The sequence below is a fragment of the Macrobrachium nipponense genome, chromosome 22 (genome assembly GCF_015104395.2).
Source record: "Macrobrachium nipponense isolate FS-2020 chromosome 22, ASM1510439v2, whole genome shotgun sequence".
In the NCBI taxonomy this organism is placed as follows: Eukaryota; Metazoa; Arthropoda; class Malacostraca; order Decapoda; family Palaemonidae; genus Macrobrachium; species Macrobrachium nipponense.
The window spans coordinates 1,864,895-1,887,841 of record NC_087213.1 but is presented as its reverse complement, the minus strand read 5'-3'; the positions used below and the strand labels follow the sequence as shown (position 1 = coordinate 1,887,841).

The following is a 22,947-nucleotide window of genomic DNA, read 5'->3' as shown; positions in this document are numbered from 1 at the left end:
AAAGATTAACGCTACACCAATTTCTTCATCTTCGCCGCCTCGGACGTATGGTGCAAAGATCCACTGAATCTCACATATCTCTATTATGCTTCCACTTCCACAAATCTAAACTCATAACCAGTCTCTAACCTTACAGTTCTTATCACAGGGAAAATATAGTACTTCTGACACAAATATCTACTAAGCCTATTTCCCCAAGGTACCATCAATCCTGCATTATATATTGTGTAACCATTATACTCTCTCTCTCTCTCATTAATAGCAGAATTAATTATTATGTAGTACTATTCTCCCAGGAATGAAGTCCAAGCCATCATTACCCCATCAACACACAATGTAATTTCCCTCATTATATAATTTCTAACATCATAAAGCAATTGTGAAGTGGTTGAGGTGAGATTACAATAAAAGGATCTGGTTTATATACATAATACTCTTCCAATTTGTGATTAGGATTACAAAACATGCCTTTAGTATAAGACACTCCTTTGGGTGGGAGCATAGACTCTCAACTGATAGCTACTTGTATTCCCAATAAAAAATGCTATGTTATTTACATATGAAATTGGCAATTTTAGAGGCATTACAGGATTTTTCTATTATAGATTTTTTTAAAAGGGCTTGAATGAATTTAGATTTTCATTTCCAGGGGAAATGGTTGGTTTGTATATTGCATCCCCCAAGTCTAGATTGGGTTGGGTAAGGGAGGGTTCCATCACCAGCCAGTTATGCCCAGTGCTTTATGTTTTGATTTTTAATCAAGATAATATCACTATGCAGACACACTTCCTCCACCATGTAAGAACCAGGTCCCATTAGATAAGTTAGGATGTACCCCTGAAACTGTCTACAACATTTTTGTGCTTCAAGAATTTTTAAGCAAACTTCATCTTTAACAAGTATAAACCATACACTGCATTCTGTTTTGGTCTTCCCCCAACCACGAATCCTTAGTTTCCTACTAGGGTGTCCAGAATGATTGGATATGGGAGGTTATGTGATGCTTAATTAACCTTATTTAACAATTCATTAGGGTTTCCTCATTTATTATGCATATAAATAAGCATGTGACGTGGATCTCCTGTAAAATTACCTCTAGACCACAAACTAGAACACACAAAAAATGAAGAAATCAAAGGGGAGTAAAAATCCTCGAAACATTTTAAAGGTGCAGCAAGAAGGTGTTGTTAACGTATTTTACTTTAAACTATTGGTGTTTTACGCTTTGACTTTTTTTTGTCTCCTTAACATGATTAGCACAATAACCATCCTCAAATCTATCACAAATTTACTGTTACCAAGATATTTACAATCCTTTGTTCATGTTTTCCCATTCACTCTAATGCTGCTGGTACTGAACAAAGCTTTCATTGAATGGAATATAAATTTAGGCTAAAGGCCAAGCACTGGGATCTATGATGAGGTCAATCAATTCTGAAAAGGAAATTGAGAGTGAAAAGGTTTGAAATGTATAACGGGGGAAAAACCTCACAATTGTACTATGAAACAATTGTTAACTGAGGGTGGAAAGTAAGATGGAAGGAACATATCATGGAAAAGAATACAGAGTTTAGGCCAAAGGCCAAGCGCTGAGGCCTATGAGGTCATTCAGCGCTGGAAGGGAAATTGAGAGTAGGTAAGTTTGAAAGGTGTAATATGAATGGACGCACAGTAAAAGGAATGAAAGCAGTTGCAGCTAGGGGCCAAAGAGGAGTTGCAAAGAACCTAGTAGTAATGCTTACTCCACACCCAGGGGAAGAAATGAACGTTCGAAGGACACAGTAAAACACTGGAATACAACATTTCCAAAATGTGGTAATTGTTTAAAGTAAAAACGAAAAATTGAATTTTCTCAGGATAGGTAAAAAGAATGGACAGAACACATTTAACATCTACCTAGTATAATCCCTTTAAATGTAAGTTGATGATTAAAAAGTGTATGATAGTAATACGATTTATAATCATATGCATCAGGTTACATTGTCTACGATACAACAGGTCATTAGCCCTCGAGACGTACTACCTACTACCTGGTAATACCCAACCTAGCTACCTAGCCAAGTATTACCTGGTAGACACGTCAAACAACTCACATTAACATTTCCTTTCGACGCTAACCCCTCATTTTGCGAATATGCAGACAAGCCATGCGACCTCTCGCTTCTTTACTATCTAGATCAGCACTTGGGTGATGACAAAACAACGACGAACTAACGACAAACTTCCTAAGGGACATCGAAGACCTTCACGAATGTAAACAAAACATTGGCGAGTCCAACAAAGTTTTTTGAAGGATCGTAGACCAACTTCGTTAATATAACTATTTATCTCTGGTATTTTTCCATATTATTGTCTAATTTCGGACACGTTTGAGCAATGGCCCCTCAATAAGGGAGAAAAGAAGATTTAACGGTCTACGGAACAATGGAAGTTAATAAGGCAGGTCCCAGGGACTCGAACTGAGCGCCATCTGTTGGTCATCTGATGTAAACAATCACCTTCTTCTTCTTCTTCTTCTTCTTCTTCTTCTTCTTCTTCTTCTTCTTCTTCTTCACAATGTCATTGTTCCGGCATTTTGTAATTGTGTAGAATGATAATAAAGAATAAAAAACAAATTACAACTAAACTCTTTTTCATCCTCTTCTTCGCAATGTTAAAGTTCCAGTGCTTTGTAAATGTACACGAAATTACTCATTAAGACTAAAGCAAAGTATAGATGTAACGTTCTATATACCAATATATGAATATATTTTTTATCCATAAAAAATAGAATTTATCTTCATTATCAAGAAATGATGGAATGGGTGGTTTATGTGAATATTGTTTTAACGCGGAAAGTTGCGTACAGGCATGCCAAGAAACTAACTACCACTCCGTATGAACAGATAAATTGAATTGTCCCTTTTAATTACACAATTGTCAACTGAATGAACATCTATAACATGTACAAGAATTAAACACTCGCGTGATCATCGACTTCTTAGAAGAGATTAAATTATGTCAAGATAAAATCACAACATCGACCTTCCTTTCATATTTACTTTTATTCTTTAATAATCCTCTGGGGAAAACCGTCATGGAAAGAGTCAATGGACTATATCCCCAAGAGGATCCCAAAGATAATCAGCCAGAAGAAAGAGTTAAGTTGTAGGGAAAGGTAATAGATAAATAGATATAAGTCTATAAATAATAAAACTGATACACTTGAAATTCAGACTTCAGCAGCAGGGAGCAGGCGGGAATTTACACATCGCTGAAATATTTGGAGATACAAAGATGGCACAATTGCACTAACCAAACTAATCTACATTTTAGCTGTATCCATGTTAAAACTGCCAGCAAAACTAAGTGGTACTAAACCTGATGATAGAAAACGGTACACTGTTTTAGCAACGGCCTACCTTGCATTATGATAAAAGAAAAAATAAAAAAGGTTGACAAGTACATTAATATGTCCAAGTTTTTCGCAATAACTTTTATGATAAAAGGCTAACTAAGGAATAAAACAAACAAACTGGTGGAAACATTCCCAGATTCCGTACGTGAATAAGGTATATTAAATCTGATCCGATGAAGGGGGACTTAAGTTTAATTGAGGAAAAGGAAACTGGATAGATCGGATAATGTGCTTTTGGGGATTGGGTGGGGTTTGTAAATGTGATGGTGGGAAGTTGGTTGGTAATAGGTAAATGGTGCGTGGACGGGAGGAGAGCGTCCATGGATTTTTGAAAGAGATAGATTGTGGCTGTCGGGGCCAATGTGATGATAGCCTAAGTATAGAAGAAGAAATTGGTCAGTCACGTGATTGTCGCGTGCTGCAATTAGGACACCATTGCTATGTGTTGATTCCCAGTAGCGACTGCACAGACCAGCAGCAACAGAGGCATCCAGTGCTGTGCCATCAACTGTGTTACAGAAACAGGATCACATTTCATAAGTGACATTCATTCATGAAACAAATAAAACATGTCTTAGATCACAGTCAACTAGGTAGCTACTACACACCTGCTTGTTGAGTTAAGAAAATAATGAATATCATAATAAGCTTTTTATTAAAGGCTAGCCTATTTGACATTGAATTCATATTAACCTGATAAATTAACATGTAGGGTTACCGTCAGACCATATAGCCATTGTCAAGTAACAATTTTCCATACTAATAGGTAGTTTTACAATGTACATAGTATCATGAGGCCTAACCCTAGACCTGCTGCAGTTTTAAGTGGTAATAAAGTGCTGTAATATTTTTTACCATGTCACAAATAAGTTCTCAAACCTTGTATACAGAGGACTCAACTGTCAGAAGATGCCTCTCCCACTGAATTCGATCTGCCAAACACTTAAAGGTAGTACTGGTATTCTTCAATTTTACCATTATCATTTTTACCCTAAAGGACACTTCAGATTCATACTACCCAACTATCAGGATTGTTAATCAGATAACAAAAGGTAGCCTACCATAGCCTAACCGTATCTTAGCAAAGGTAGCATAACTGGGCGTAACAATCTGGAATGCTGGTTTTTCTATCTCCTTCTCCACAGACTATGAAATACTAGCTATGACAGTCTAAGTTATTCTTACAGGATAGCCTAACTTAGACTGTGCAGTGTAAATAAGTATGTTGAATTGCAGGTCATTATGATAATATGTTACATAGCTTTGTAGCATTTGTACCTCCTGGTATTAAAATGTTATATCCCAAACCTACAGAACTTCTGTTATTCCTTGCAGTGAATTCAGCCCAGAGTATTTCAGTCGGCAGCAATGTGGCTGGCTAGGAAAACAGATTTGGTCTAATAAGAAGTAACCAGAAGCGGCAAGCCAGCATATACATAATTGAATATTGGCTGTTAGGTATCAGGCTATTAATAGTATTCTTGTGCTTATGTATGAAGCTCATATGGGATGAAAACTTTGGAGATGAAAATTATTTTAGCACACTGTTGTCAAATTTTACTGCCTGTCAATTTGACCCATGAATAAAGAACGATGATAATTAGTTCTGCCTCAAGAGAGTAAAAGTGTAAATTTGTGGTGGAAAGAAATGCACATAATGTTGGCAAATTAGTCAGCTTTATTGCTCAAGTGTATAAAAACTACAGCAGACAGAATTGACATTTTTATTACTATATATAGTTCACATTGCCCTGGGTAAATGCTGTAAAGATCATTTACCAATCTTTAAAGACTGCTCAGAAAATTGGCTGTCAATGTAGCATGATCATAATGTTGTAACTTCGCTATATATCTGCAAAACTCCATGGCTTAACTATAGAGACGATATACCAGCAAATTAAAAAATATTTTCTGCATATACTATGTATTATATTTAGTAAATGGTGCATATATCATTTGACAGTCTTGAAGAACAACTGAGTAAACACTTTTTGAAGAGTACAGTGTTTCACACTAGATTGCATGCGTTGCATCATTGTTTACATAATATTCAACACAAAGCAATGGCACCAGCCAGTCACGTCATAAATTGTTTGGCTATAATATAGGCTGTCCAATTTCTCATTCTAACATCTATGGCTGGGATGTCCCAGTCTGTTGTTTCATAGGTTGGTCTTTGGGGTTATAAGTTTGTTTTGGAATTTTTTGAACTACAAGCTACCTAGGCAGTTTTGGATTAGAACATGACAGCCAAAATCTTAACTGATATGATTAAGTCCTTCAGGTGCGAAGATGTAGTTGCTTGGTTAAAAAAGGTAAAATTTTCGCTAGGCTTCAGAAAGTGAAAGATGTGGTTGCATTTATTCCATTGTTTTTGGAAGGCGATGCATTGGCTTTGTATTTGGAAATGAAAGATGACCATGATGATAGTTAATTGATTGAAAAAAGCCTTTTTAGATGGAGCTTTTGTAGCATTTGGGAAATTACTACTAATTCAAGGTGGGGAGGGGAGCAGGTAAATGATTTTGGAAATGAATTAACACGGTTGGCAGGGTTAGCTGGGTTTAAAGGGGATTGGTTGGAACACAGTAAGGTTATCATTTGTGAATGGTATTCGTAGTCAGGTCATTGCAACAGCTACCAGGAAAACAGGGAATGGCAATGAGTGAAATTAGTAATGGATCGAGAATATCGACTTCCAATACATTCAGTGATGTTGCTGCTGTTAGTACATCTTTGTAGGCCCAAGTTTGTTTAGGGTAAAGGGAGGAAAAGAAAGTGTGCTGCCTGGATGAGGGACTATGAGTTTAAGTGTCTGGGGTGGTAACTGACTTGGAGTAGATTTCTGCTAATGGTACTGTGCAAAGATTGTTATTGTCATGTTGGTTTTTTGTTTCGTTTGATGTACCTAACAAGTAATTTATTTTCTTTACCCTATGATCTTGGGGATTGGGTGAGGGTTTGTAAAGGTAAAGATGGGAAGGGGTTGGTATAGAAGGAAGCGTGGTCCGGAGAACAGATAATGATGTTCTTGATAACAGCAAGTTCATCGACTGACTAGTCATATAATTAAATGGTTGATAGAATCAAGTAGTAGTTGGGTGATGCAGCCTTGCATCTCGCACCAAAAAAAATGATAACATGCAATGAGATTATTAAATGAAAAAGAAAGTTATTTGTCCTCACATCAACACCATGCTTATAGCCTCGGAAGTGCATGAACTCACTAAGCAGAATACCACGTGTAACTTCATACACTCAACCGAAAATACGGCCTGTTAACACCTATGAGACCACATCTTCCCACAATAATTCTGCGAAAATTGATATTTCTCTTATTATTATATGGTTCAGCGACCAAGATGTACAGGACAGAGGATGGTGGAGAAGGCTGACTAGAAACAGGGACCCCATATATAAATGGGAAAAGCGAAAGGTAAAGAAGAAGAAGATATGGTTCAGTGACTATTTCTCACCTTCGTCTGTTGCAAAGGTTATGAATTCTCTTCTGGCGGCTCCCGTATCCTTTTAAGTAGGTCGAGCGATTCTTGGTGATTATACCACCATTCTAACCCTTTTCTTCCTTTCTTTTAAGTTCGTTTTATTTCAGGTGTATTTACGTTTTCGCGGATTCTACGACTTTCCTTTCTTCGTCTGTTGTTCGTCTCTCTAATCCTACATACCATCTACTATATTCAACCTCAAATAACCATAGAAACTAACCTTTTCCCGGTTTCGTGTTTTTTTCCTCTTATGACAAATTTCCATCCATTTGATTGACTGAATTCAAAATCAATTCAAACCCATATTCCCCCTTGGTGGAAATACTAAGGTATGTTTACACCTACGCACTTTCATGTTGCGGGCTGTTACGGCGTGGGACCGCAAAAAACCGTTACAAAATTGACGCGGTGGGGAGAAAAAATTACCGTTATTAGGCTTCGTGGGGCGGACCCGGGTGGTGGGTTACGGGCACCTCACGGCGTGTTCCTGCGGTGCCTAGCGGAGTGTTACGGAGTTGGCGCGGTGTTATGGTCGTTGTTGCTATGCCAGGCCACGCGCTCTTGCGGCTTTGTTACTCCGTGTAGCGGTGGCTTGCGGTGTTGTTGCGGAGTAATAATAACATAATTCATGATAATGAGAAGCAAATGATGGACATGTAAAGCATAGAAAGTAAGAAAATGAACATGAAAAGCATACAAAGTAAGAAAATGAACATGAAAAGCATACAAAGTAAGAAAATGAACATGAAAAACATACAAAGTAAGAAAATGAACATGAAAAGCATAGAAAGTAAGAAAATGAATATGAAAAGCATAGAATGTAAGAAAATGAACATGATAAGTATGGAATGTAAAAAAAATGAAATTGGGACTTGGTTTATACCATAACATTTTCAACTGCAAATATCATATATTATCAACTGAGGTCAATGTGTCTTTAGTCTGTTACTGATTTTTCATTGTTCCCCTGTTAATAACTGTCCAGTCAACGTTAATTATTGTTTCATTAACATATTTGTATGTGTTCATTTGATCATGTTCTCAATGTTATATTATTCTTCTGTACCTTGTATGTTATTATATCATTTGATGGCCATATTTATTTCATGTTACATTTCATTTTATAGTTCAAGTTATTTTCCGAGTTCTATTTATTTCATTAATTTCATGTTAGATTTTCCTGTTATATTTCTTCATCATTATCTTTATGGCCATGCTTTTTCATTTTTCAATTTCATTTCACCCAATCATATCATCATATATATTGTCATGACATATAAATTAAGCATCAATAAGGAAAATGTAAATGCAAGTCAGTATTTCAACATATTTATTACAAAAAGAAACATTATGAATGATATAAAATGTACAAAACCATTTAATATTAAGAAAATAACTAAAAAATCATTTATTATTAAAAAAATAAAATTAAACTTATTTATGCATTGTCGACAGGCTGTCAGAGGGCGAATGATGCCCCCTTTTATCTTCCCCAGAATGCGCGACAACCTTCCATCCAATCCGAATATGACAGCACCTTAGTGGTGTGGTTGGTATGGTGTTGGCGTCCCACCTCGGTGGTCGCGAGTTCGATTCTCGGCCATTCCACTGAGGAGTGAGAGATGTGTATCTCTGGTGATTGAATTCACTCTCAACGTGGTCCGGAAGTCACGTAAAGCCGTTGGTCCCGTTGCTGAATAACCGCTGGTTCCATGCAACGTAAAAACACCATACAAACAAACAATCGACCTATGTTTTTGTCAAAATTAAGAGGTAGTTGTGGAATTATTGATATTCAGTGTAAAGTGAAGTCAATCATGTTTAGTACATTTCTAAAATGTTTAAAAGACCGTTGTTTTGGTTACCAAATGATTATTTATTATTGTAAAGTCAGAGCAACCTACCTTATAGAAAATGAACGCCAACATCAGGATTGCACTATTTTTACACCTAGTTTTGATGAAAGTATGATAAATATATTACGAAGTGCTAATAAGATGACCTCTTATCCACAGATAAAAACGAAAGTGGTATATGAACATTTAATGAAAAACAGTGAATATGTTCCAAATATTGAAAAATTGTATCCACTATTCAACTGGAAACTTATTTGGGAGATGTAAATAATAAGTATATAGAAAATAAAAGTAGAGAAATTTTGTTTAAGTATGTTCATGAAGTTTTAAGTACAAATGATAGGCTAGCCATGATGAAAATAAAAGATGTTACGGGAATGCGGTTGTGGATGCATAGAAACCTAATATGCATATGGTATATTTCTGTCCTTTGGTTAAGAATTTGTTGTCCTGGGTATTCGAATTGCTTAGAAAATTTTGTAAATTAAAAACTAATAGCAGGTTAAGGATTTTAAAACTAGATTTTGAAGCTCAAAAAGGGATGAAAATACAGCAATGGTAATAATAGCAAATTTTATTTCAAGTATATGGATGACAAGATATTTGGGAATAAGTACTGACCAGCAAATTATTAAATGTATAAAGAATAGATTGTTAAATACATTTAATGTAAATATTATAGGATTTAAGTCTAATGTTAACAAAATTTTCACGAATCAGTATGTTTCTAATTTAAAAACATATTTAGAAAAATAATAAATTGTAATATTTTTATATTATACATAGATCTTATAATGTATATACAAAATTGTTAACTATAATTTTGTAAAGTAATATTTCTTAATAAAAGAAAAAAAAGTATTGAGCTTCACCTAAAAAAAAAAAATTAAAAATTCTACCTAGGGAGACACCGTAACACGCTGCACGCCCCACAACATGTGCGCGCCATTTATTAATCATGTATGAAGGCGTCGTAACACTCCCTCGCAGATGGTACGACATCGCACCACGTGCGGTGTGGCACGGCACCGTGCGGGTTCTTAGCTCTTGTTGCGAGGCCGCGCCACACCGCATACGGCCTCGTGCAACTTCATCAACTCACCAGATGCCGCTCAAAAATTTGAAATTATTTAAAATCCAGGCAGCGTCACGCGGCTTTAACGGTCTTTGCCTGCCCCCGTCAGCGAGGTGGCGCACTTTTGGTGCCTTTATAGTGCGGTTTGTAAAGGTAGGTTTACACTTACTCACTTTCGTGATACGGGGTGGGACCGCAAGAGACCGTTACAAAATTGACGCGGTTTGGAGAAAAAATTACCATTATTTGGTGGCGTGGGGCTGACCCCGCCGGTGGGTTACGGGCACCTCACGGCGTGTTCCTGCGGTGCCTAGTGGAGTGTTACAGAGTTGGCGCGGTTTTATGGTCGTTGTTGCTATGCCAGGCCACACGCTCTTATGGCTTTGTTACTTCATGTAGCGGTGTATTGATGTGTTGTTGCGGAGTGCGCACACATCCGCACAAGTCACGACTTGCAAAATTGCACGATTTTTGCACGTGCACCGTGCCACACTGTGCCAGATATGAACCTTGGGTATATATAGAGACCTGCCAAGCACATCCTTCATTCCACGCCCAACCAGCATGCAATATGGACCTCAACAGCTTCTCACCCCGGGAGACCCAGAGATTTTTGGTAGCTGTCCTGTATTATGTGCAGTCCAGGTCATCGACGGGTTGAGAAGACGTATTAGGGTGCCACAGCCACCAGCACCACGTAGAAAGGACGGCAGGGCAGGGCGGATTTGGGCTCGGGAGTAGCTGACACCGTGGCAACTACATGGGGACTACGACCAGCTGCTACAAGAACTGAACAAGGAGGACCGCAAAGGACACAAGAACTTTCTACGAAGCTACCCTGAATTGTTCAAGGAGATGGTTGAAAGGCTGACGCCCCTGTTGAAGAAGAAGGACACGAAGTTGCGGCGTGCACAAGAGGTGGGACTCAAGTTGGCGGTCACTCTCCGCCACCTGGCAAGTGGGAACGACTATACAAGCCTGCAATACAGCTTCAGAGTCTCAAAGAGTTCCATGTGCCGATTTATCCCAGTAGTCTGCCAAGCCATTATCGACATATACAAACCAGAAGTGATGAAGTGCCCCAAGACACCAGGAGAATGGAATGACGTAGCAAAACACTTCGCCTCCAAGTGGAACTACTTCAATTGTGTGGGAGCCCTGGATGGGAAGCACGTCACAATCAAGAAACCCAAAGGTGGAGGATCACTGTATTTCAATTACAAGAAGTTTCACAGCATCGTCCTCATGGCCCTCTCCGATGATGCAAAGTACAAGTTACTGTTCGCCAACGTCGGTGCAGAAGAAGTTGCTGGGGATGGAGGAACCTGGCAGAAGTGCAACCTGGCCAGGGCCATCGCAAACAACCGAGCAGGACTCCCACAAGACAGAAATCTGCCCAACGACGACGAACCCATCCCCTTTCTTCCACATAGTCGTCGACGATGCCTTCGCTCTCAATACGTGGTTGATGAAGCCCTACTCCCACCAATCACAAGATCCCACCAAACGACTATACAGCTACAGATTATCTCGCGCTCGTCGTGTGGTGGAAAACGCATTCGGCCTGCTGCAGATGAGATGGCGAGTCTTCGGGATGACGATGCAACAGGATGTACAGGTGTGCAAGAAGATAACTTTGTGCGCATGTGTCATGCACAACCTGGCACTGCAACGCTACCCACTTGCTGGCACCGACGTCGACTATGAGGACAAACGCCATAACATCGTAGCAGGTACTTGGAGGGAGGAGTCACTGAACCTCATCGAACGACTCATGGCAAGAAGGGGACCAAACTACACACGTCAAGCGAAGGCCGTGAGAGATTACCTGGCCCAGTACTACTCATCGGATGCAGGCGCAGTGGCATGGCAAGAGCGGTTGGTGTTTCCTCGAGGACGACCAGCTACTGACGAGTAGAGGACCCAAAGAACTCTAATAAAACGTAACCAAACAAATGTAAATAATTGTAAATAAACATCATGATATAGTTCTCAGTGTTTTATACTCCCATACTTTGATATTGTCCTAATAACAATATTAATACAATAAATAATATTGGTATGATGATTGGGTACATATAAAAAATGTTGGAAAATATTAACTGAAAGTTATAATAAAATTTCCATAATAATGAGACATGAAAAAAAGCAAAATGATGGACATAATACATATATATTGGTATGAGATTGGTACTATAAAAAATGTTGGAAAATAATTAACTGAAAGTTATAATAAAATTCATAATAATGAGACATGAAAAGCAAATGATGGACATAAAAAAATACATATACTAAACAAACATGAAAAACATAGATCAGAAAATAAATATGAAAAACATAGAATATCAGAAAATAAACATGAAAAGCATACAATATCAGAAAATAAACATGAAAAGCATATAATATGTCGGGATTTTCGTCGACTTTCATTATTTTTTTTTATGATTCGTGCCCGGATGTTCTGGGCCGATGACAAGGCCTTAAGGAGGCGCGCACTCTAAAACTCTTAGGGTGAGATACAATAAAATTTGGTCAATAAAAGTTTTATTACGAAAATAAACATTTAAATACATTAACAGTACACCGAAACTAAAGTTCCTAGCAGAATTCCACAGTACATGCAGTTTCGTACTGCTTTCACCAATTTAATTCAAATAACCTGAAAATTCTCATGGCCTTTTTGTGGCAGCACATAGGGTCTTTGATGTCACGTGCTTGTAAAGCACTAAGTCCACAACTGGACGAAAAATCTGCACAATACGAGACCCATTGACTCAATGTCACAAACAAATAACATTCTTGCACTGGCAGCTTTCTTTTGCTGCATAAATCGAAATATCGAATCCCTCATCGCAGGGATGGCACATATATACGTGGATAAAGTTAACTTACTGTTACGACGGAATTCGACCTAGCATGGCGATGGCTGGGAGTCAGAGAATTGAGAGACACACAAATTTCACGGTACTTACACGGTTCAAGTTCTGGGCAGGAATGAAACTCCGCTTCGCCCTTCTTCAAAAGAAACTTACGCTTTCCTGCGTGAACTACAGAATCCTTGTAATTCAGGCGGGAATCATCGTTTATTTCGACATTACGGATATCACTAAATCTCTTTTACTCCTGAATGTGAAATATGACAGTTACGTTATCATTTAAGATCAAGGAATTGACTTAAAGTTCTGGCTGAAGGCCTTAATCTGCAAATTCTTGAATGGCTACGGAGTCCTTGGCTCCAAATCTCTACATAGATAATTTATCTCGTACTAGTGATTAGCAAATTAGATTTATTAATGAAAATTCATAACGTCTTCTTTACTATAAGACGCGCTCCTTCCCCGCCATGCATTTAGGAATTGCGTCTTAAACTGTATTGTATTGGACAGCTTTCTGTACAATGAATCGCCCGCGAGATCCCTGTCTTGCCCCAATTTAACGCAACACTTGTGAAGTTAAATGGCGGGGATTTCGAATGATCAGTTCGAAATTCACGACATAATATCAGAAAATAAACCTGAAAAGCATAGAATATCAGAAAATAAACATGAAAAGCATAGAATGTAAGAATATGAACATAAAAAGCATAGATTGTAAGAAACTGAAATTGGGACTTGGTTTTACCATAACATGTTCAACTGCAAATATCCTATATTATCAACTGAGGCCAATATGTCTTTAGTATCTTACTGATTTTTCATTGTTCCCCTGTAAATAACCATGTCCAGTCAATGTTAATTACTGTTTCATTATCATATTTGTATGTGTTCATGTTCATTTGATCATGTTCTCAATATGATATTATTGTTCTTACCTTGTATGTTATTATATCATTTGATGGCCATATTTATTTCATGTTACATTTTATTTTATACTTCAAGTTATTTTCCGAGTTGTATTTATTTCATAGATCATATATCATATTTCATTTTAAGATTTCATGTTATTATTCTTTCTGGTCATGCTCTTTCATTATTCAATTGCATTTTATATTTCAAGTGATTTTCAGAGTTCTATTCATTTCATATTTCACATATATTTCCTTTTATATTTCCTATTATACTTTTTTCTTATTCAATCTCATTTCACCCAATCATATCATGTATATTGTCATGACATATAAATTAAGAATCAATAAGGAAAATGTAAATGCAAGACACTATTTCAACATATTTATTACAAAATATAAATTATTGATTATAAACATTAAAAAATAATTGAATAAGCATCAATAAGGAACATGTAAATGCAAAACACTATTTCAACATATTTATTACAAAAAGATTGATTATTAATTATAAAAATGAAAAAAATAATTGAGTATGACTAAAATTACTAAAATACAATTAATTCTAACAATTTACATTTTTATTTACAATATTTACAAAATCACTCAAGTGATTCTGGATCAATGTCCTTTTATCACCTGGGGAGATGGTCAAGTCGTAGGTGGGTGGATCCTCTTCGGCAGAAGGTTTCGGTGTCGAAATACTGGCGCCAGGGGTAGGGGGCCGCAAGTCTGCCAAGAGACTGTGTACCAACGGCGACATCGAAGAAGTGGAAGGTCGAGGAGAGAAGTTGAGTGGTGTCGAACGTCCACTGGGGAAGAATGGCGGTGTGCCTAGCCTTGGCGCCGGAGTTGCGTACCCATGAGGTACCTGCTGCTGCGGCTGAAGCTGGTGTTGGAGGTGCGGATCATAAAAAAACACAGGTTGGGGTTGAGACGCGAACCACTGGTGTGATGATGCCCGAACCGGTTGCACTGCAGAAGGTGTCGAAGTCCCAGGTTTCGTTTGCGTCTCCTAGTCAATTCACAGGGGCGTCCAGTGGGAATAACTGCCATGAGCCATGGCCTCTTTCGTCGGCGCATCCTCTTCCTCGGGCCCCTCCAAACTATGACACAGCCTGATGACTTGCTCGAAGAACAGCTTCTGGTATCTTCAAGGCACGTACTCCAAGCGCTACGTCAGGTACTGCACGAACACAGCAATGTCACGGTGCGTGTTGTCCTGTGCTTGTGGCATCAGTGTGTTTATGCTGGTCATAATCTGTGTCAGTTGAGTCTGCAGGCCTTCTGTAGAGTCAACTGACATGTCGGCAGATAGCCGTCGGTCCTCTGGCAGGTTTGTCGCTCTCTTCTGCTTCAGCCGCCTCCTCCGCTGGATCGATGCAGCTGATAGGCCCGACATGTCTGTAGAGGAATCGTCTGCGTCAGTTCTCTGTGACGACATAGGCGAGAACCGATCGCTGGCTACTGTGGGTTCATGGGCGATGTGTCCTCCCAGGAATGCCCACCTGGTCATCACCTCCTCCTCCCGTGGTGTCCTGCTGCGTGCAGCCGACCCGCTCTTGTATTCACGCTTCTCGATCTTCCCGAAGTCCGTTCGGCGAGCCTCGAAGAACTTGCGGACTTGCTGGAAGCTGCAGTCGATGAAACTCGCTGCCAGTTCACACCAGAGTTCCTCCTTCCTCCTGGGATTCGACCATTGCTTGTCCCGCTTGTCATATAAGGTAGGGTGGGGCTTGATGAATTCCATGATGACTTCCTTGTCCTCTGGCGTGAACGGGTAGTCTTGAATGTCCTTCTTGCTGGGGCGGTATCGTTTCTTCGGCTGCACGACGATACCACTCGGGCCTGCAATGTCCTGGGATTCCACAATGGATACGGTCGGCTCAATGTTCAGCTCTTCCTCGTGTTCCGAGGTGTCCTGGGACTGCTTGGTAGGCCTGGGGGTGGTCCTCTGTAGGGGCATCGTGTCACGTCGCTGGGAAAACGTCCCTGGGTGAGCGCGCACGTGGGTCAATGTCGCTGGGAGAACGTCGCTGGGTAGGCGTCCCTGGGTGAGCACCCGTGGGTCAACGTCGCTGGGTGTAGATGTCGCTGGGTGAATGCCCCTGGGTCAGTGTCTGTGGGGCAGCGTCCCTGGGTGAATGTCGCTGGGTGAGAGAGGGCGTCGCTGGGCGAGAGTGGCTGGGCGAGCGTCACTGGGCGAGAGAGACTTGGTCACAGAGCGGCTGGTCAGTCAGGCAGTCACAGCGAGAATGATGCTCCAGTGGTCAGTCAGGCCCCTTTTATCCTCCCCAGAATGCACGACAACCTTCCATCCAATCGACCTACGGAGACGCCGTAACACGCTGCACGCCCCGCCGCAACATGTGCGCAGCATGTATGAATCGTGTATGACGGCGCCATAAGGGCACCGCAAGGGCACCGTACAGCGCCGTCACATCAGGCCATAACACTCCCTTGCGGGTGGTACAATGTCGCACCACATTGCGCCACGTGCGGTGTGGCACGGAACCATGCTGGTTCTTACCTCTTTTGTTGCGAGGCCACGCTACACCGCATACGGCCTCGTGCGACTTCATCAACCCTCCAGACGCCGCTCAAAAATTTGAAACGATTTAAAAAAAGGGCGGCGTCGAGCGGCTTTAATGGTCATCGCCTGCCCCGCCAGTGAGGCGGCGCGCTTTTGGTGCGTTTATAGTGCAGTTTGTAACGGTTTCTTGCGATCCCACGCCGTGACAGCCCGCACCACGAAAGTGCGTAAGTGTAAACCAGTCTTAACGGTTTCTTGCGGTCCCACGCCGTACCAGCCCGCACTACGAAAGTGCGTAGGTGTAAACCAATCTTAACTTCATGGCAAGCAGCTACAGAGACATTCCATGGTGTGTTTTACACAAGAGACCTAGGTGTATTTCCCAAAGTCAGACATTGTATTTAGTGAATGTAACTCTTTCTCTCTTTCTCGTTAATAGCTGATTGAAATATATATTTTCCTTAGACATGTAATCGTCCCCGTATAAACTGTATCTAGGAAACCTAAGGTTGAGAAACCTCGGTCTAAACTGTAGGAAAATTAACTTACAGAGTTACGTCACATAGTCTAGCATTATGACGTGGGCTGATTAATTTCCTGACACATCTCCCTGTGCTCGGAGCAGCGTGTTACGTTACTTAACGCAATGGGTTACTGTAGATAGCGAAGGGAAGACTCGGAGTATATTTACTGGAGAAGAATAATAAACATGAATAAAGCTTTTGTAAATTATTGAAGGAACAAACTGTCATAGGAACAAGCTACAGTATAGGGCTGCGTTGCATTCTTTTAACATACTGTGCAACAGAACTATTCACGCTTATCCCAAAATACGGATTGCAATTACAGTCAATCTTGATTGATTTGGAGTGGATAATTAATTACGATTTGGGTGTAAATAGTTTTTCTTTTAAACGCTTATCCACTCAATGATTCGGTGTACGTACTATTCGAAGATTCTTCCCTTGATAGTCACCAACGTCATAGGCATACGGGACCTTTCAGTGATAATTCAGCAAAATGCTTTCAAGTTCTGCAGTACTTGAGACTGACTTCAACTATTTGGTCACAATTAAGCGTACAAAACACTGAGCTTTCCTCTAAAGATAATCACTAACTAAAGTACTTATTGGTACCGCTATTTCAATTAGATAGAAGATGAGTAGATTAGCTTTCTAACGGCATGATTCATAAACCGCGAAGGTCCATTTAAGCTACAACTAATCTATCTCGGTAAAATGACTTGAACTTTCTGGCAACAGAACTGGTAAGTGTGTCAAAACGCCAGCGAAGTTTTAAAAGCAGTACGAACTAGCGGACAAGAACGTCATGACCTAATGGCCAGCCGTGTTAGCTTCGTAATCAACCGATCTATTTACATAATGGAAAAAAAAAACAAGAGTTTAGAAGCGAGTCCGTTTTAAAAAAAAGATAAGATAAAGTTGGATGGGATTAAATGAGCTCTACGCCGCCAGCCTTATCGTATCGAAATTTTACGTCGGAGGGGAAATAGCAATCGTCTTTTCAGTCTGCGATCATACAACCCTGAAGGCAGTAGTTTACTTTTAAAGAGTCGTAGATCACAAACGGCGCGAGATCCTTTTCGGCGCTGAGGGGGTCATAGAAGGTAAGGAGCTATTTCCATTTAAATAGCGGGGAATTTGTTCCAGGTGGGGTAGGACTAGAGAAGGGCTCTTGACGAGGTTTATATTGTGGGAATGGAACTGTCAAGTCGTTAAATGGCAAAACAAGGGAATTATATTATGGTCATTTTATAACTCGGTCCCTTGCATTGCAAATCAATTATTTTTCATATAAATTCATAATTTATGTTTTGTTATTGGATATTAGGCTCTCAAATAGAGAACGGATCCAGAGAGTTAGAGGAAAGCAGAAAGTTAAGAAAGGAATTAATTTTAAACTATATATATATATTTATATATATATATATATATATATATATATATATATATATATATAATTTTTTTACAAGGAAGGATTTATTCCATAAGTTAGTATGTGAAAGATTTTGATCCTCAGGTACCTCTTCATCACTAGAATTAGCTCCTTGCTGATGACATTGATTGATCGTGTCTATCAAATCTGGCGTCACAACATCTGGGTAATTGACACCGAAATAAATTAAATAGAAAAAATTAAATTTTGAATAGATTTCATATAAAAATATCTATAAAGATATGTATATAAAAATTTTGTTCATATATAAAAGTTCTTACATAGACAATCTATGTATAATTTAAATTTGGCTGAGGAGGCCTGCCTCCCCCATAAATATATAGAGCTCCTCTCTATATTACAATCCTTTCCAAGAATTGTAGCTAGGATAAAATTACCTACTCTGTCACGACCCCAAGACAAGAACCTAGTATGTCTCAAATTCCCGGAGCAGATTTTGCCAAATCCTCCTCAGGTTGTGGAATAACTTTTTCCGTCTTGCTCATTTCAGAGGTGTCTTCAGCCTCTACTTCAATATTTGAAGTAGGTCATTGGTCTCAGACCTTGATACTGCTGATTTTTTTTTGAAAAAAAAAAATTAGTTATAAATTAAGGTCTTTTTTACTTTTTTTTCTGAAAAAAAGGCAAATGACTTGAATTATGATTTGAAACGAGGAGCTGACATGAATATTAATCTCATAGAATAACTAAACAAACATTCTCCAATATTATCATGCTCATCTACCCACCACTATCTGTTAACAGAAGTTGGTTATCTAATCAGAAGAACAAGAAGTAGTCCAGTCAGAACTCTTTACACTATATCTGAAAATTGGAGGAATATAGAATCTGTTGTAAATAAGAAAAAGACCCCACTGCAGGTGGTCCACGGACCACAGCAATCCACTGACAAAATTTGCCGGAACTAATGAAACGGGAAAAGGTATCATGCAAGCTACGCCTCCACTGAATACGGCACTTTTATCATAATTTACGCTATTTTTCAGTTAGCACCCGCCCTATTATACGGTAGCCCATATCCTTAGAGGATAAATCTCCCCAGCAAGTCAAACTGACTGACAAGTAGGGACGTAGGCTACTCAATTTTTACAACCTGAGTACATTGGAGTTGTGGAAAATAAAGTAGTAATGCTCAATTTTCTCTGGATAGTCACTGTATGATCAGCCTTAATCACAAATAGGCCTACTGCTACTCATAGGCTATTGCCTATTCATAATATTTTCCCAAAATATTTTTGGGCTTGGCTATGCCTATTGAATACTGTTACAAATGAACAGTACAGCATATTTAATGATGGAATATAGAATCTATTTCAAAATACTGTTACAAGCATTAGGCTATACCTAGGCTATACCCTTACAATTGAGTTCTCATTTAATTGACCTCACAGGCGAGGCCATAGGGCACATCATGGCCTATGGAAAAATAAATGCGCAAGTGCTATTCTACTTAAGTGCATTTGCAACACTATTCAATAGGCATAGCCAAGCCCAAAAATATTTTGGGAAAATATTATGAATAGGCAATAGGCCTATACGTTAACACTACCAAAAATGATCTGTCTGTCTTTTCAAAATGTTCTAGATTTAAGGTCTATTGCACTGAGGCATTAAAGTAAAGAACACCACAAAATTTATATGAATTCTCATTTTCAATTGACTGTGCCCACCTGTCACCTAAACTTACACATCACTTATAATTTCTTAAAATTAAGGATAAGGTCACAGACTCACAAGGACACTTATAACAAGCCTACACAAATCTACTGTCTAACACTGATAAACTGGCGAAGGTATCTGGCCTTTCAAGAACAGTGTTGCTACTCAATGATTTGGGGAAAAACTATAGATTGTTCCTCCAAAAACCACCAGTGTTACCAAAAATATCACTAGATTTCAAAATACTGGCTGTACCATTTTTTTTTTTTTTTTTTTTTTTTTTTTTGTGGAGTTTTATCTCTACCGTAGCTTACACTAGTATTGCCCGAATCACTCATTCTCAACTGATGTTTTAGATAATTTTATTACCACAATATTAATCAAAATACGGCGGGCGGTATTTCTATAGAAGCAGTCTGCAAGGAACGTAACCGCAGTTACGACATCCACTAGGGATTGGGGCGTCCAATGTATTTCGCCGTGTTTAGAACTGGCCCCTGGGAGGTTAATTACAGTCGTCCGAATAAATATTACTTAAAATTCTTGTTCAGGAGGTAAAATTGCATAAAAAAAACCGCAACTGCCATAGTTTAGGCCTAAATCTACCCGGCGGACTCTCAAGCAAGTAGTCTCTGCACAAATCACTCCAACATTACTCCGATTCGCTCATATTCTCAGACCATGATTAATGCTCTGCCTAACATCACCATCATATATTTTGGTTCAGATACACGATAATTCAGTGTATAATCACCTGGATTGTCTTATCTTCTAAATAAATACTTTAATTAACTAGAGTTAATATATGCAAAAGAAAATATACACTCAATGTTAAAAGAATTCTGAATATTTAATCAGAAAAGGTGCCATGGACGAATCATTTTGGGAAAATTTACAGGAATCAAACTAAAATAAGCACCGTATTACCGTATCACCATATAATTAATATAGAGTATTGCAAACGGTTGCTAGGGATAGGGGGGAGGGTCCTCATGGGATGAGGGGGATAGGAGAAGGGTAAGGACCCCCTGCACTTATCCTAAGAGAGAGAGAGAGAGAGAGAGAGAGATCCAAAATACACATCCTGTCTCTGTAATGATGCTTCTAGATTCGTCCGATTTTAAAGAAAAAAAACTACTACTAGTAGACTACTAGATCTAATCCAAAAATACTAGATATAGTAGGAAAACACAAGGAGTGGCAGCACTGTTCATTGCTTAGTACGAGGCTGAGAGGCTTCTTATACTTCCATTTATATATATATATATATATATATATATATATATATATATATATAATCTATATATATATATATATATATATATATATATATATATATATATATATATATATATATATCCTTGAGGGCAGGGGTGTCACATTCTCACTGACTGACCATAACTGATTTGAAATGTTTTTCCACTGTTGCATAACACTTCCTACTTTTCAGCTGAAGAATATCAGAAGAAATGATTATCAGCGATAGTACTGAGGGCCACTCCACTTGAGATTGAATGATGTAATTGGAGTATTTTTCACACATGTAATTATTATAACCATAGGTATGAGGATTTTTAGCTTTGCAATTTTGCCTATGAAGAAATAATTTGAACACTTTTTATGCGCTGATTCTTATAGTATTTAGGAATCCTAAAATAAATATCAAATTGCATCTCGTGTCGACCGACCCAGCTGCTCATTTTGTTTATTTGACTGGTTTTCAGTCATATGTTTTCAATGGGTTTTAAGTTTTCGTGTAGACTTATACGATAATTAATTTTATGTTGCCTAGGGTTTTTAAGCCTGTCGTGTTGACTTACAGCCATACACGATAGCTCACTTTATGGTGTATACAAGTTTTAAGCCTATCGTGTAGACCTACGCGATAACTCATATTGGATTGTCTACGAGTTTACCAAACGATAACTCATTTTATGTTGTCTACGGATTTTAAGCCTATCGTGTAGACCTACACGATAATTCGTGATTTCTGCGAGTTTTAAGACTTCTATAGACCTACACGATAATTATTTTATGTTTTTAGGACTGTAAGCCTATCATTTAGGCTCCGCAATAATTTGTTTTGTTTTTTCTATGAGTTTTTAATCTGTTGTGTAGACCTACACGATAGACATCAAGTGACCTCAATTTAAGAGAAGTTGTAGCTTGTAATTATACAAATTGGGTAACCGGCTCATGCTCAAGAGACACCTTTACATAGCCTAGGCTGTTCCTCAGACATCAGGAGTGACGCTCTATCTGTAACGAGTGAAATTTGAAGATGATTTTAATCGTAGACTCACTTTTGAATAGTACAGAGAATAGATTCATAATATGGGAATGCAGAAAGTGAACTCACTTTTGGACAGTACAAAGAATAGACCGTAATCTGAAATAGGCTATGTGGGTGATGTAGAAAGTTGAAGTGGATTTTAATCTTAGTCACTTTTGAAGAGTATGATGACTAGATTCATAATCTTAAAAACGCCAGGTGGGGCCCGGGGGTTGGGGATTAGAAAGTGAAGTGGATTTTAATCTTAGACTCACTTTTGGACTAGGAAGAGTGGATTCACAATATGGAAAATGCTAGGTAGGGAGTGTAGAAATTGAAGTGGATTTGAATTGCAGACTCACTTAAGGACAGCACAAAGATAGGCTCACAATCTGAAAAGCGCCACGTGGGCGATGTAAAAAACGAAGTGGGTTTTAATCATAGGCCCATTTTTAGACGTACCAGAGATAGAATCGTAATCTGAAAAAACGCCAGGTGGGGGATGTAGAGAGTGAAGTGGATTTTAATCTCAAGACTCACTATTGGACAGTATAAAGAATACTCATAATCTGAAAAACGCTAGGTGCGGAGTTTAGAAAGTGTTTTCATCTTAAACTTATTTTTGGACACTGCAAAGACTACTAGACTTAAATCTGAAAAACGCTACGTGTGGCATGGAGAAAATGTAGTGGGTTTTAATCGTAGACTCACTATTAGACAATACGAAGAATAGACTCAATCTGAGAAACCCTAGACGGTGAAGTGGGTAGACTGAATTGTACACGAACTGCAATTTGTAAATTTGTAAAGGATAATAAGCCAGTGAAGGAGATGGCTAAAGAAATATACTCAGATGGAATTAGACTGATGTGATAGACGCTATCCGGTGTA

General features: G+C 38.8%; 2 protein-coding genes across 7 annotated transcripts in view; both read right to left on the bottom strand.

The window, feature by feature from the left end:
* The window catches only part of LOC135198435 (Na(+)/citrate cotransporter-like), a 122,840-nt gene that overhangs the window by 71,724 nt on the left and 28,169 nt on the right, over nt 1–22,947 (bottom strand). The window lies entirely within an intron of this gene.
* LOC135198826 (uncharacterized) lies at nt 14,790–15,898 on the bottom strand. The gene has a single exon (XM_064226797.1). The coding sequence runs from the start codon at nt 15,579–15,581 to the stop codon at nt 14,790–14,792; it is 792 nt and encodes a 263-aa protein (XP_064082867.1). The 5' UTR covers nt 15,582–15,898.